This window comes from Saimiri boliviensis, chromosome 19 (genome assembly GCF_048565385.1).
Source record: "Saimiri boliviensis isolate mSaiBol1 chromosome 19, mSaiBol1.pri, whole genome shotgun sequence".
NCBI classification, from domain to species: Eukaryota; Metazoa; Chordata; class Mammalia; order Primates; family Cebidae; genus Saimiri; species Saimiri boliviensis.
This window is the reverse complement of record NC_133467.1, coordinates 15,956,285-15,970,001: the sequence shown is the minus strand read 5'-3', so window position 1 is coordinate 15,970,001 and position 13,717 is coordinate 15,956,285. Positions and strand designations below refer to the sequence as shown.

At 35.2% G+C, this 13,717-nt stretch overlaps 1 protein-coding gene and 1 long non-coding RNA gene across 12 annotated transcripts in view; one reads left to right on the top strand and one right to left on the bottom strand.

Moving 5' to 3' along the window:
• The window catches only part of RASAL2 (RAS protein activator like 2), a 364,958-nt gene that overhangs the window by 264,531 nt on the left and 86,710 nt on the right, over nucleotides 1–13,717 (top strand). For 10 of the 11 annotated variants that reach the window (XM_074389525.1, XM_003925336.4, XM_074389524.1 and 7 more), the window contains one exon: nucleotides 11,979–12,085. In XM_074389525.1, the coding sequence (XP_074245626.1) occupies nucleotides 11,979–12,085 (107 nt within the window). Of the gene's footprint in view, nucleotides 1–9,758; nucleotides 11,169–11,978; nucleotides 12,086–13,717 lie in introns of those variants that run through there. The other variant, XM_074389527.1, reaches the window with a different exon arrangement.
• LOC141582123 (uncharacterized) lies at nucleotides 7,921–13,511 on the bottom strand. The gene is made up of 3 exons (XR_012514957.1): nucleotides 13,041–13,511; nucleotides 9,526–9,665; nucleotides 7,921–8,915 (listed from the first exon to the last, which is right to left on the bottom strand). It is a non-coding gene; the product is annotated as an uncharacterized LOC141582123 (long non-coding RNA).

Below are 13,717 nucleotides of genomic sequence, written 5' to 3'. Positions count from 1 at the left end.
AAACTCTTCTGGGGGCATTTTACCAATTTTAGAATTCCAGAGAGTTAAGTTTTAATGGCTATAGTATAAGAGATGGGCCAAAGGTCTAAATAAAGTGAGGAATTAGAACTGAAAGGCCTATCTCACTCTTCCCCATAGGACTGGGCCTCTGAATGAGTTACACCTTCAGTGAAAGTGGAATTTAGGAAAAAATCTTCTCATTGACAAAAATAGACAAATCTTATTTATCTTAACCTCAACTGGTAGGTGAGGTAAGAGGGGGAAAAACACCCTGAGAATTCATTATCACTGTCCTGATAAGTCCTGAAATAGTGGACAACATTAATATGTCAGAGATAGGAAGTGGGTAATTAGAATTGAAATATTTTAAGAGTGTTGAATTATTCAAGAGAAGGATAGAAATCGTGATTAACTTTAGGCTTTAAGTATATGTGTTAAAATGTTAAAGACAACTACTAAAAGAATAGAAATAGAGTATATATTTTTAAAAGCAATAGAGAAGAAAATGGAATTTTTTTAACCTGGTTAACCTGATTTAAAAAAAGAAAATCAGAAAAAGTGGGAAAAAATAAATAGAAAATACAGTAAGATGGTAAAAATAAAATCCAATTATATCAAAAATTTATATGAAAATGTTAAAAGATAAATATTGTCAGACTGGATATTTTTAATGCTGTTAGTGAGAGAGAAATCTAAAGCACAGGGGCCTACGAAAGTTAAAAGTAAAGACTTGGGAAAAGAAAGCTGGTATAGCCAGCTTTCTGGCTGTCAAAAAAGTTACTGGAATAAAGGAGGTCCCTAAATAATATAAAAATATAAAAATCACTAGGAAGACATAACTTACTGGAATAAAGGAGGTCCCTAAATAATGATAAAATATAAAAATCACTAGGAAGACATAACAATCTTATGTGTACCCAATAATAAAACCTCAAAATTTATATGGCAAAAAAAAAAGGACAGATATATAAAAAGAAATGGATAATTATACAGTCCTATTTATAAAAATTAATAAGGATATAGAGGATATTCAAAAACACAGTAAGCTTGATTTAATGGACATACACAACTATTAGTCTTCTCAAGCACATATGGAATATTTATAAAACCTGGCAAGAGACCAGGTCATAAAACAAATCTCAACAAATTTCAAAGTTATACAGATTCCATTCTCTAATAACAGTTGAACTAAGTTAGAAGTTAGTAACAAAAATTTACTTTAAAAATCTTTAATTTTGGAATCTTTTATAGTTACTTGCAAATAACTTGTTAGTCAAAAAAGAAAACATAATGGAAATTATAAAATACTGAGCAATACTGAAAATATTACATATTCCACAATATTCTTGTGGAATATTACTAAAATAATTCTTAAGTGAAATCTATAGTCTTTTACATTGAAAAGGGTAAAGGCTGAAAATTAATGAGCTAAGCATTTAACTCAACAAGTTAGAAAAATAATAAACCCAAAGAAAGTTTAGGGAAAAAATAATGAAAATAAGAGTAGATAATAATTAAATGGAAAATAGAAATAAACAGAATCAATAGCACCAAGAGTTATTCCTTTAAAAAGTCTAATGAAAATAGATGAAACTGACAAGATTTGCTAAGAAGAGAAAGTATAAACAATGTTAGAAATGAGAAAGGGTGTAACTATAGAAAATTAGATAACTGAAAAATAGGCCATTACAAAGAACTTTTTGATTATATATTTGGAAATTTAGACAAGTGGACATTGTAAGAAAAATTTAACTTATTAAAACTGTAGAAGCGATAAAAAATGTAATTAGTCCTGTGATCTGTAACCATGAAAGAAATAGAGTCTAGGCACAGTGGAGCATACCTATACTGAGTTGGGAGGATCACTTGAGACCAGGAGTCTGAGGCAATGAGCTGTCGTCCCGCCACTGCACTCTCCAGCCAGAGTGACAGAGCGAGACCTTGTCTCAAAAAAAAAAAAAAAGAAAAAAGAAAAAAGAAAAATGGAATCAGTGGTTTAAAACCTGCCACTGAATATGGTTTAATTTCTCATACAGCTTGACTTTAGAAAAATAATGTCAAAGCACACTTGGATTAATATTCTCAATCAGTGATAATTCAGTTTTTCATAGCAAGTGAATAAATAAGCATTCTGGTATCTAAATTTAAAAGCAAAAAAAAAAAAAAAATACCTAAGTATGGCTATTGACTCTATATTTAGTCTCACAGGCAGACATGGTTCCTTTAGAGTTTTAAAGTCTTACATCCTTTGTTTAGGGGATTTCCTTAGAACAGAAGAAGTGTAGAATAGAAGATGTTCTTGCAAAAATTTTCCTTATGGGGATACATAATTTAAAAACTAAAGGAAATTAAGCTGAACAGATACCTAAAGAAAACGAAAATAAGATATCAAGACTTGAATGTAATTATGTTTAAGTGTGCTTCGAAATAAAATTTGGAAATTTGTGACTTTTTTTTTGAGACAGGGTTTCACTGTCACTCAAGCCCTGCCCCTTCCACCTAAGTGCCCTGCCCACCAACCTCAGCGTCCCCTACCGGCAGTAGCTGGGACTACAGGTGTAGGCGCAGGCCACCACACCTAGCTAATGTTTGTATTTATTGTAGAGATAACGGTTTCTCACCATGTTGCCCAGGCTGGTCTCAAATTGCCCAGGCTGGTCTCAAATTCCTGAACTCAAGTGATGCCCCCACCTCAGCCTGCCAAAGTGCTGGGATTATAAGCGTGACTCACCACGCCCAGCCAATTTGTGACTTTTTTTTCTTTCCTTTTTCAGTTTTTGTTTTTTTTTTTTTTTTTTTTTGAGACAGAGTCTTGCTCTGATGCCTAGGCTGGAGTGCAGTGACATGATCTTGGCTCTTGGCTTACTGCAACCTCTGCCTCCCAGGTTAAAGCAATTCTCCTGTCTCAACCTCCCAAGTAGTTGGAATTACAGGCATGTGCCACCATGCCCAGCCAATTTTTGTATTTTTAGTAGAGACGGGGTTTCACCATGTTGGACAGGCTGGTCTCAAACTCCTGACCTCAGGTGATCCACGCACCTCGGTCTCCCAGAGTGCTAGGATTACAGCATGAGCCACTGTGCCTGGCCTGTGACCTTTTTAAGTAGAATGATGCATAGAAGGAAAAACCTCAAAGCTTCTTTTTATCAGAATCTCAATTTTTCTGTGATAACCATGTCACTAATAGAAAAATCAAAAGAAAAAGAAAACTTAAAAAAATATCAATTTAATATACATAATATATACAAAGGAGAGTAGTCTTAAACTCAACCAGATGGCAGAGTTTAATTGCATGTGTGAGTTAAAAGTAACCAGAAAGTTGTCTGCACCCTGCAGGCAAGCAAGAATGGGTGCAAATGATTTATAAAAACATTGTGGTGCTTGCCTCGGCAGCACATATACTAAAATTGGAAAAACATTGTGAGAGAAATACTTAAAACTGAGAGAATTCTACCTGTTAACATTTGTTTTGTCTTAAAATTTAGACAAAATCACAAGATGATTCCAATCTTGCAGCAACATAAGACCTCCATTATAAAACACTAGTATCAGTATTAGTCAGGAATACAGTTTAGTTTGGTACCCAAAACTGGAAAATGTATAATCAAATAATATGAACTTATATAAATTTATCAATTTGAAATCAAAGAAATGTGAGTAATTAGGTATGGTTTTATGGAAATAGATGAAATGAAGTTGATATGGAAGGTCATCTAACAGTTGGCAGATATGTAGGTGAAAACCATTAGCAAATGCAGACATGGGAGAATGAATGTGGCCAGTTTGAGATTAGGGATCATCTCACTGAGGCAAATTGTTGAAAATTGTTGGCAGAAAGGACTAAATATGCAAAGTAGAGCCAGACGACTTTTTTTCTAATTCCTGACTTTCTGAAGATCTCTAGGAAGGAAATTTCATCCAGAAAGTTGTGTTTTAGGGAGATCAATCTGATAATGATGAGTAGGAGAGCTTTAAGCTCAGAGATGAAAAGCCCTAGATTAGGATGATGGATGGTAGTGAAAATAAACAAGGCAAAATGAAGGCAGCAGGTATTTTGAAGAGACACTTTAGCAGTGTTTGTTGGCTAAAGGGGTCAAATCAACATCGTAGGCACCTTCCTTTTTTACTTTCACTAATGGGTGATGTTGAGTGTAAATGATTTTGTTTTTGTACAGTGTCATGTGCATATTTAGTGCTAAGTAAATGATTAAGTTTTCATGTTTATATTACAGGTTTACATATTTGTATGTTTTCTCTTTTTAATGTTTTTTTATTAATATTTGTTTGGGAAATGAAACCCAAACAGAGGCTCTGGCATAATCAAAGATATATTTTTTTTAATGTTCCCTGAATACCAAAATGACAGTATGAATAAATCTATTATTGTAACCCTAATTATATATGAAGCATATTAATAATGAGAATATATTACTTAATCAGTTACAGAAGAAGTTATATATGAAGCATATTAATAATTAGTATACGTTATTGAATCGGTTACAGAAAAAGTTTAGATAAATGTGTTAGACCCTATCTGTAGATTAAAAGAGATTATCTTCCACAGTTGATTATATAACTGTATATTCCATTGTGCAAAACAGATGGAGAACAGGGTAGAATGCTTGGCGATTAAAGGCAGTCTCTAAAGCCAAACTGCATGGGTTCTAATCCTGCTCCCACCCCTTTTACCTGCTGTGCTAACGTGGGCAGAGTAATAGAACATCTTCTTGTTTATATGTGAGATAAGGTTGATAGTTCCACCTCCCAAGGATTGTTTTGAGGCTTAAAGAGATAATATATATAAAACATATAGCAAATAATAAGGCATAATAATAGGTTGGTGCAAAAGTCATTGTGGTTTTTGCACTTTTTAAGTTGCAAAAACCACAATGACTTTTGCACTAAACATGACACTTTGATGTTGAACTTGTCATTGTTATGTTTTTATCATCATTAAGATGCCCAGTTGTCGTCACTAAGAACTAGATACATGTTTTCTGTCTGAAACTTAAGAAAACACATAAACATCCCTGAGCTATATTCTTGGCCTTTTCAGTTGAGAGTGTTGTTTGCACTAAAAGTATTCTCTACTATCTCATCCAACATTAGCATGTGAAGCCCTAAGTTGAAGAAATGGAATACTTGTGCGTGGTGTTCAGATTCCTTGGCCAGGGAAAAAAGTTGTTTTTCTATTATGTTAACGAGAAGAATATTTTAAAATAACAATAATAAATTTACTGAAGCAAGGAAATGGAGAGGGGAGACTGGATGGCTTTACTTAATGAAAATTTGCCACATTTATGTACTTAGCACCAATTTGTACATACTGGAGTGTGGGGCATGTAAACTTGAAAGGAAGTTTGAGTGAAGTACTGCTGTCTGAGTGATACAAATTGGGTGAATTAAAGTGGCTCTGGGGATTTGTATTTCAGAGCAGCTGAATGCTGGTAGTTGACAGTGCATAGGCTTTAAGGCAGTAAAAATGGGATACAGCAGAAAGTATCCTACTGAAAATGGTGGATGAAGTTTATAAAAACACACAGGTGCTATAGTGTTACCAGCCATATAAATGCAGTATGTGGTTTTCTTCTCTTTGGTCTTGTCCCTTTTTCTTTATAATATTTTTCTAACTCTGTCTTTTAAGTTCCCGTTACCTTTAGGAGTCCTCCAGCAGAATATATGAAACCTCATTTTCATGAAAGCCTTTTTTCTTTCACACTTTGCCATGTGTTATTAAAGCCCCTCTTTTTTTTTTTTTTTTTTTTTTTTTGAGACGGAGTTTCACTCTTGTTACCCAGGCTGGAGTGCAATGGCGCGATCTCGGCTCACCGCAACCTCCGCCTCCTGGGTTCAGGCAATTCTCCTGCCTCCAGGCAATTCTCCTGCCTCAGCCTCCTGAGTAGCTGGGATTACAGGCACGTGCCACCATGCCCAGCTAATTTTTTGTATTTTTAGTAGAGACGGGGTTTCACCATGTTGACCAGGATGGTCTCGATCTCTCGACCTCGTGATCCACCCGCCTCAGCCTCCCAAAGTGCTGGGATTACAGGCTTGAGCCACCGCGCCCGGCTAAAGCCCCTCTTTACTAAAGAGCTACAAACCCATTTCCTCCTACTATTTCATCCTTCCTATTCTGTTTCTTAAATGTCTTCTGTGCATCCCATGGAAGAAGACTCTTCCTAATTCAGAATTCACAGCATGGAGAGAGAAGTTATTTGCTTATCTCATTCATTAATAACTTGAGCCACCGACATACCGCATCCTATTTAATGTTGTCATTATTTACATGATGCAAGGGAAAATAGATTATAGTGAAGTGGACTCATTCACAGCAACACTGTATATGCCAAAATTTCAGTGACTTGAATGGGTACACAAACACAGTTTGGTTTGTATTCAGTGTTTTATCATGCTTTGTTGAAATTTTCATTTTTGAAAAGGCTTTTGAAGTAAACTGAAGAATTCGCTTTATGAGAATAACATTAGAAACTTGTTTCCTACCCACAAATATCAAAAATATTAAAAGGGTATGTGAATAATTATAATTGTCAGAGTACTTACATTTATTCATGTTTTATAATTCTGTGCAAAAAATTACTAGGAATTGGTTTGGGTTGCCATTAATGTGAAGTGCTTAGACATCCTGTATATGCCAAAGAAACGGCATCTGTGACATGTAATATTTTTCTGGTCTATTATAACTTGAGAATTTTACTATGTTATTTTAGTTTCTTACATAATTGTTCACCAAATTAAAGCTATAAATATCTTTGTACATTTTATTTACCTTTTCTGCTGAATTTTCTGGACTTACTTTATTTATTCCCTTTTAAATTTTGCCTTCATCCTAATCATAGAGACTAATAATTGTTACTATCTCAGGGTCTATAGCAAAGATTAAGTAAGGTAGAGACTAGACCCAGTACTTAGCACATAAATTCTCAACATGAGCTAAACTGAGCTGGGTGTGGTGGCACACACCTGTGCTTCCAGCTACTCAGGAGGCTGAGCTGGGAGGATCGTTTGAGCCCAGGAGATACAGGCTGCAATGAGCTGAGATTGCACCACCGCACTCCAGCCTGGGAGACAGAGGGAGACTGTGTCTCCAAAAAAAAAAAAACAAACAAACAAACAAAAAAAACAACCTCAATATAGGCTAAAATTATAATAAAAATATTTTCCTTGACAAATTATTCATAAAGAGATGCTTAAATTACTTTTATAGTATATCACTTTCTTTTAAAAAAAATTTTTAAATTATTATCTTTACCTGTTTTTTATTTGTTTTACACTGTGCTAACATTCTAAAAAATGGTAGACATTAGAAGAAATTTATATGTATATTAGTTGAGTAAACGCAAATACTATGTGGCATATGAACTTCGATTAAATGAGATTGAACAAAAAGTAAATGTACAGGTATTGACCATACAGTAATGACATTGTATAGCAGATACCTTTCTCATTTAAGATATTTTCAGAGGCTCTTGGAACCTATCCCTCAGTTAATATGATAAACACTTTGATAGCCTGGATGGAGACTAGCCTGAGTAAGATGGTGAAACCCCTTTCTAGAAATGGGCATGGTGGCACACACTTATAGTCCCAGTGGAGGCTGAGGTGGGAGGATCACTCGAACCCCAGAGGTGGAGGTTGTAGTGAACCCAGATTGCACTACTGCACTCCAGTCTGGGCAACTGTCTTTAAAAAAAATAAAAGAAGAAGAAGAAGAAGAAGAAGATAAAAGAATTAAGAAATACCAGTCAGTGTTTATCTATGGACTTTCAATATGATTTGTATCTTTTGGTGATGCGTGTCTGACCAGGTGGTTTTTCATTTTAGAGTAAAAAAGCAAAAAGTCCTTATAAGAAAGATTAATGAGTTTCGGTGCAAAAGTAGCTTTTTGAAAGTAAGGGGCTCTTTAAATCTGAAATGTAATAGTATTATAATGTCATTTCCTTAGGATACACATTTTCTTCTGTCATTGCCCTTATATTGGCCAGTATTATCTGAGCACATCTACCCCAGTTCCTCTCAGACTTTATCTCCTACTAATTGTTTCCACTCACTGGCACCAATCTCACTGCCCTCTTTGCTGTACTTTACCTTAGAAGCTTTGTACTACCTTCCCTTTACCTGTAGTCTTCTTCCCTGATAAACCTGCAGGACTGACTTCCTTACCTTCTGAAGTATTGACTCACACCTCACCTTTGCAATGCAACTGCCTATTTAAAATTACTATACCTCTTCATCTCCCTACTTTTTATTTCCTGCAAAACACTTGTCACCTTCTAACTTACTTCTTAGGGTCTTCCCAAATACATGATAGGAATTTCTGGCATTTACTCCCTGATAAGTGAACCAAAGGCAGTGTATACACTATTTGGTTCTAAGGCAGAAGTTGACTTCTGTTTGTTGAACAGGAACACCCTCCGCCAAAAGTACATTTGCCCCTATAATTATCCAATTTTCAGTTTCTTTGCCACACTTTCCAAAGAAAGCACATTGACAGAGGAAAACATATATGTTGAGGAAATACTACTACACTGTTTTGAATTTAAAAGGATTCTTCCTTCCAGAAAGCTAATGTTGTTTTAAAGCATATAAACTCATTAAACTTGTCTTTATCTCTGTTTGATCTGAATAACCCAGTTTATTAAATGGTGAAGACCAGGTTAGGACAGAAAAGGTGAGACGGCTTACACAGAATCATACATGTCGTCGGTAGAGCTGCTAAGAAAAACATCCAGATGTTCTCTTTGTTCAATACATCATTCTATATGGAGCTCTGTTGGAGTTTATCTCTCATCATTGTAAATCATCACATCATCTCAGGTCATATCCAATGGCAAAGGAAATGAAGAGATACATTTAAAACTTAACCAGGCTTTTTATAACTCTTTTTGCTTTTCAATCTGAAGATGAAAAATATTATTTTTAGAGATGAGAAAGTGAATGAGGCAGTTTCAGGCCTTTATCTACTGAAACAATATTGTTTCTCTCTTGTTTCATCAGTCTTAAGGAGCATATTTTAAAATGACTGCAATTAAATTTTGTAACTATGAAAAGAACATTAATTTTACAGCAGGTGAAAATAATGCAATAGTATGTAGCATGAGTGAGGGTAGAGGATACAGCTGTCTAATTTTGGTCTACTGGAACCAGTATAGATTTTCCCTCAAACAGAGCAGAAATGTAGCTCTTAGAGCATAGTAGCAGCTTTCCTTTCTTCTTACAGATTTAAAGTTAAAGGCACAAGTTTATTATGCAGTCCTTCCTGTGACTAACAGGTTGCTCATTCTGCTCTTGCTAATGCTGCTACCTTGCTTCTAAGTGGACATTGGTACTTGGGGTATTTATTTTTCTGTATCCTTTAAAGTAGTTATGAATCTTCTGAGAACTAAAGAACTGGGATACTCCAAAGGCCTATTTATACCAGCAGATGAGTTGTATTATTGTATATTATTGTGGGGATTGAGAGAGTGACGAAGTATAAACCTTTTTTCATTGGTAGATTTAGCTTACCTTATTTCCTTTCTTTCCCCTCTTTACTGGAAATTGTTCAGATTTCAAGAATGATTTAATATCTTCTTTCTGGACCCAGTAATACATTCTATAAGCTACATCAGTGTTGTATTTTTTTTCCCATGATACAGAAAGAGAATCTAAAAAGATAAACATAAATATAACAATATAATATTTATTAGATTTTCAAATGTGGTCACTCATTTTAGTCAATATAATATCAAATAGTTAAAAGCATTGAAACATATTCATTTAATGAGTTTATATGCCTGAAAACTAAAATTGGATGTTTGGAAGAAAGTGAGGAAATGAATTTCAGTTTTTTTCCTTAGCCAGAACATTGCAAATTAAGGAAATGGTTTACTAGATAATTTTATTCTGGCTAATGAAACTTATTTTTCTTCCAATTTGGTTTCTCTGTCAATTATTCAGAAATTAAAACATGCTATATTATAATATTAAATCTCCAGTATCTTCTAATTTGATATGAGGTTACCTTTATAGGTAATTATCAGAGGAAAGATGAGATTTTTTTCTACCTTCACCAGACCCATTCTCTGCCTGCCTTGGCCCTAGCCACATAGATCACCTAACTTGTATAATTACTCTCTAAAGTCATATTCTGGAAGTCTGAAAGTCTTGCTGTTCAATGTGCTCATACAAGCTGATTTACTTAAATTCAGTGCTTTGTGCCATTCCCAGGAATCTGAGCTAATTATGCTGCCATTTTTCAGAGATGTGCATTAGAAGTCATGTGTGCCTAATTCTGGAAACGGCTTTTTACATTTAGGTTCATTTAACTAGAGAGAAGTTAAGGGCCTTACAGTTATTGGTCATAATTTTAAAATATAGTAGTGGTATGGAACTCTCATATACTGCAAGCATATAAGATGCTATGTTGTCAGCCTCTCAGTCTTTAGGAATTTGGCTTATACCTTACCAGTCAAGATATCACAGAGAAGGTATGTTTAGTCATGGAAAAGAAAATCAGTGTCCAGCATGCAAAGATAGTAAAAGGGTAAGCACTTTCAGTTGGATTTTCATAGGAGGAATTGATTTGTGTGTATTACTGGGTCTGTGTAAAATGGTGTCCTTTTGGCACCAGCCGAATTTACATTTCAGTAAATGTTTTTTCTTGCTGCAGATTAGTGTAATACAGTGAAATTTTCTGTAACTGAGGGAAGGCAGTGGTTGGGCGTCTGTTAATAGCCTGAAAGTAACTAATGAGGATGTGCAGTCAGAACGATTGATTGAATAGCTGCAGTCCTGTGTGTATCTTTCTTGCTTGCTCTCTCTGCAAGCTGTAGAGAGGGAGGGGGAAGAGCAAGACACAGAGAGGGAGCGAGAGAAAAAACGCTCTCTCTTAAGTGGAAGTAGCACGGATCCCAGGGGCCAGGAGGCCAGAAATGGAAGTTTAAACTGCATCTATCTTTTAAAGGGAGAACAGCAGGAATCAAAATGTCAGTCTCCGGAGTTACGATTTACTCCTTATTTTCTAAGATCCGGAATATAACACAGAATACTTTTTTTAGGATGTGGCTTTTTTTTCCTTGTCCATGTTGAGATTATCTAATGTTATCTGAGAAGCTGGATTCCTTTATGTCTGTCAGTTGAAGTGGCGATGGGAAGCAGTTGTGATAAAGGTATAATACGTATATATCTATCATCTGTGTGTGCGTGTGTATGCATATATATATGCATATATATACACGTATATATGTATATATATATATCACTCTATGAAAAAAATATTTAAAATGTACCTTAATACAGTATATAGTAATTAAATGGGAGAAGATCACATTATCTGCAAAATCCTAAGCTTGTTAGGTCAGTTTGAACAGATTTAGGATTCCAGAGTAAGATCTTAGTAAGGTCATATTGTCAGAACAAGGAGAAGCTGATCTATTTTTATATCTGCATAGGCATATATGTTATTTTATCTTGGCAGCAGCTTTCAGTCTTCTCATGCCCCTTTTGTTGCAGTCTGGTGAATCATCTTCTCTGCACAGAACTAACTTTAACCTTTGTGCAAACACCATCAAATCATATGCAACATTAGACTATATTTTGTTCACAAGAATATTAGAAATTCCGTTTTATTCTATTAACTCATACATTGCTGACATATAGAGAAGTAGATTTATATACTGTGAGATGCAACTATTAAGTGAACTTAAAGATATTAAACATAGCTCAGAGGAAATTATTTTTATATGTACACAGATGAAGATATAAGCTGTCACACTAAAGCAGATTCTTAACTGTGCCCAAGTCTCTCTAGTTTCTTGATAGTTTAAGCACCTCAAAGATAGATAAATTATGTGAGATAGAAAGTAATGTACCTTTAAAGCATGCTGATTTATTGTGAAAAACCAGTAAGTTTACCGTTTAGTGGAAGATCCTAAATTTGGGGTTCTTAATGATGTTTCAGCCTTCCTCCTTTTTTCCAGAGGTACCAGCAGAAAGGTCCCCTCGTAGACGGAGTATCTCAGGGACCAGTACATCAGAGAAACCCAACTCCATGGACACTGCAAATACCTCACCCTTCAAAGTACCAGTAAGTGTTAATTTTCTCAGTAATAATATTTTACTTTTCTCCTTTCTTCTTCGAGTTAGAGACAGCTACTAAGGAATCCGAACATTTTTCTCTTCAAGAATTTCTTTATAATTTTGTGATTAAAGGATAGACTCATCAACTTGTATAAATTAACTGTGGTTAATGTCCACTACTTCCTTTTTTTTTTTTTGAAACTGAGTCTCACTCTGAGTCAGAGTCAGAGTCTGTCATCAACACTGGAGTGCAGTGGCGAGATATCACTCACTGCAACCTCCGCCTCCCGGGTTCAAGCGATTCTTTTGCCTCAGTCTCCGGAGTAGCTGGGATTACAGGAGCATGCCACCATGCCCAGCTAATTTTTGTATTTTTAGTAGAGGTGGGGTTTTACCATGTTGGCCAGGCTGGTCTTGAACTCCTAACCTTAGGTGATCGACCTGTCTCTGCCTCCCAAAGTGTTGGGATTCCAGACGTGAGCCACCACACTCAGCCATTCACTATTTTCAGTATAATATTTATTAGGTTTTAGGGAATACTATTTTCACTCACAGGGTACTTATAAAATACATAACTATATTAAGTTGAAATTCCTCTCAACTGTAGAGTTCAAATCCTTGCAGATATCTTTTTATCAAGTTGCTAGCTAAAACCTCTCACAGTTCTATAACGAAGCTGCTGGAAGATTTAATTAAGGAATGGGATATAATTTTTTTTTTTTCAGAACTGGAACAGAAGCAGAAAGTGATGAGACTCATAAAGTTGCATACTAAATTCACAGAGAATTAGACTGTTGTGAATTCCAGTCCTAAGACCTGGTCTGCACTTTGCTTAAGCCATCTTTTGGATGATCGTGGAAGTGTTTAAGAAATACCCTGAAAGAAAGTAACTCCTTAAATTGGCAAGGCAGTATTGAGAATCAGCATTAAATACAAAAGAGACTGAGCCTAGTGGTTCACACCTGTTATCCTAGCATTTTGGGAGGCTGAGGTGGGAGGATTGCTTGAGGCCAGGAGTTCAAGACCAGTCTTCGCAACATAGTGAGACCTTGCCTCTATAAAAAATGAAAAGAAAATTAGCTGGGTGTGGTAGTGTGTGCCTGTGGTCCCAGAGGAGGCCAAGGTGAGAGGATTGCTTGTGCCTAAGAGGTCAAGGCTGCAGTCAGCCATAATTGTGTCACTGCACTCAAGCCTGGGCAACAGAACAAGACCCCATCTCTTAAAAAAAAAAAAAAGTACTGAGATGGAAGGGCCATATGTGATCAGGTCAGCTGACTATCAGTTGCAGATCTATTTTGGTCTTTTTTGATATAACTGTGAGTAACCAAGATTTTAAATCACCTATTTTCTTCGATAAGAAATATGTTTATTTCCTAATCATATTATTTTATTCAAATTAATTATTTTATACTTGAATTGCTTCATGAGATTGGTCATTATTCTAGGTACAATGAAAATCAGTATAAGGTAGAAATAGACTTTTCTATGTGGAAAAAAGATTTAATTCAGCCAAGTTAATATGGTGTAGTCTGTCTGTCTTTATTCTAATACCTTTTTTAAAGTTGGGATGACCTTTTAAGTGAAAATTGATTTTTTGACATATATAAACTGGCATTCATTCATAAGATGACCAAAATGA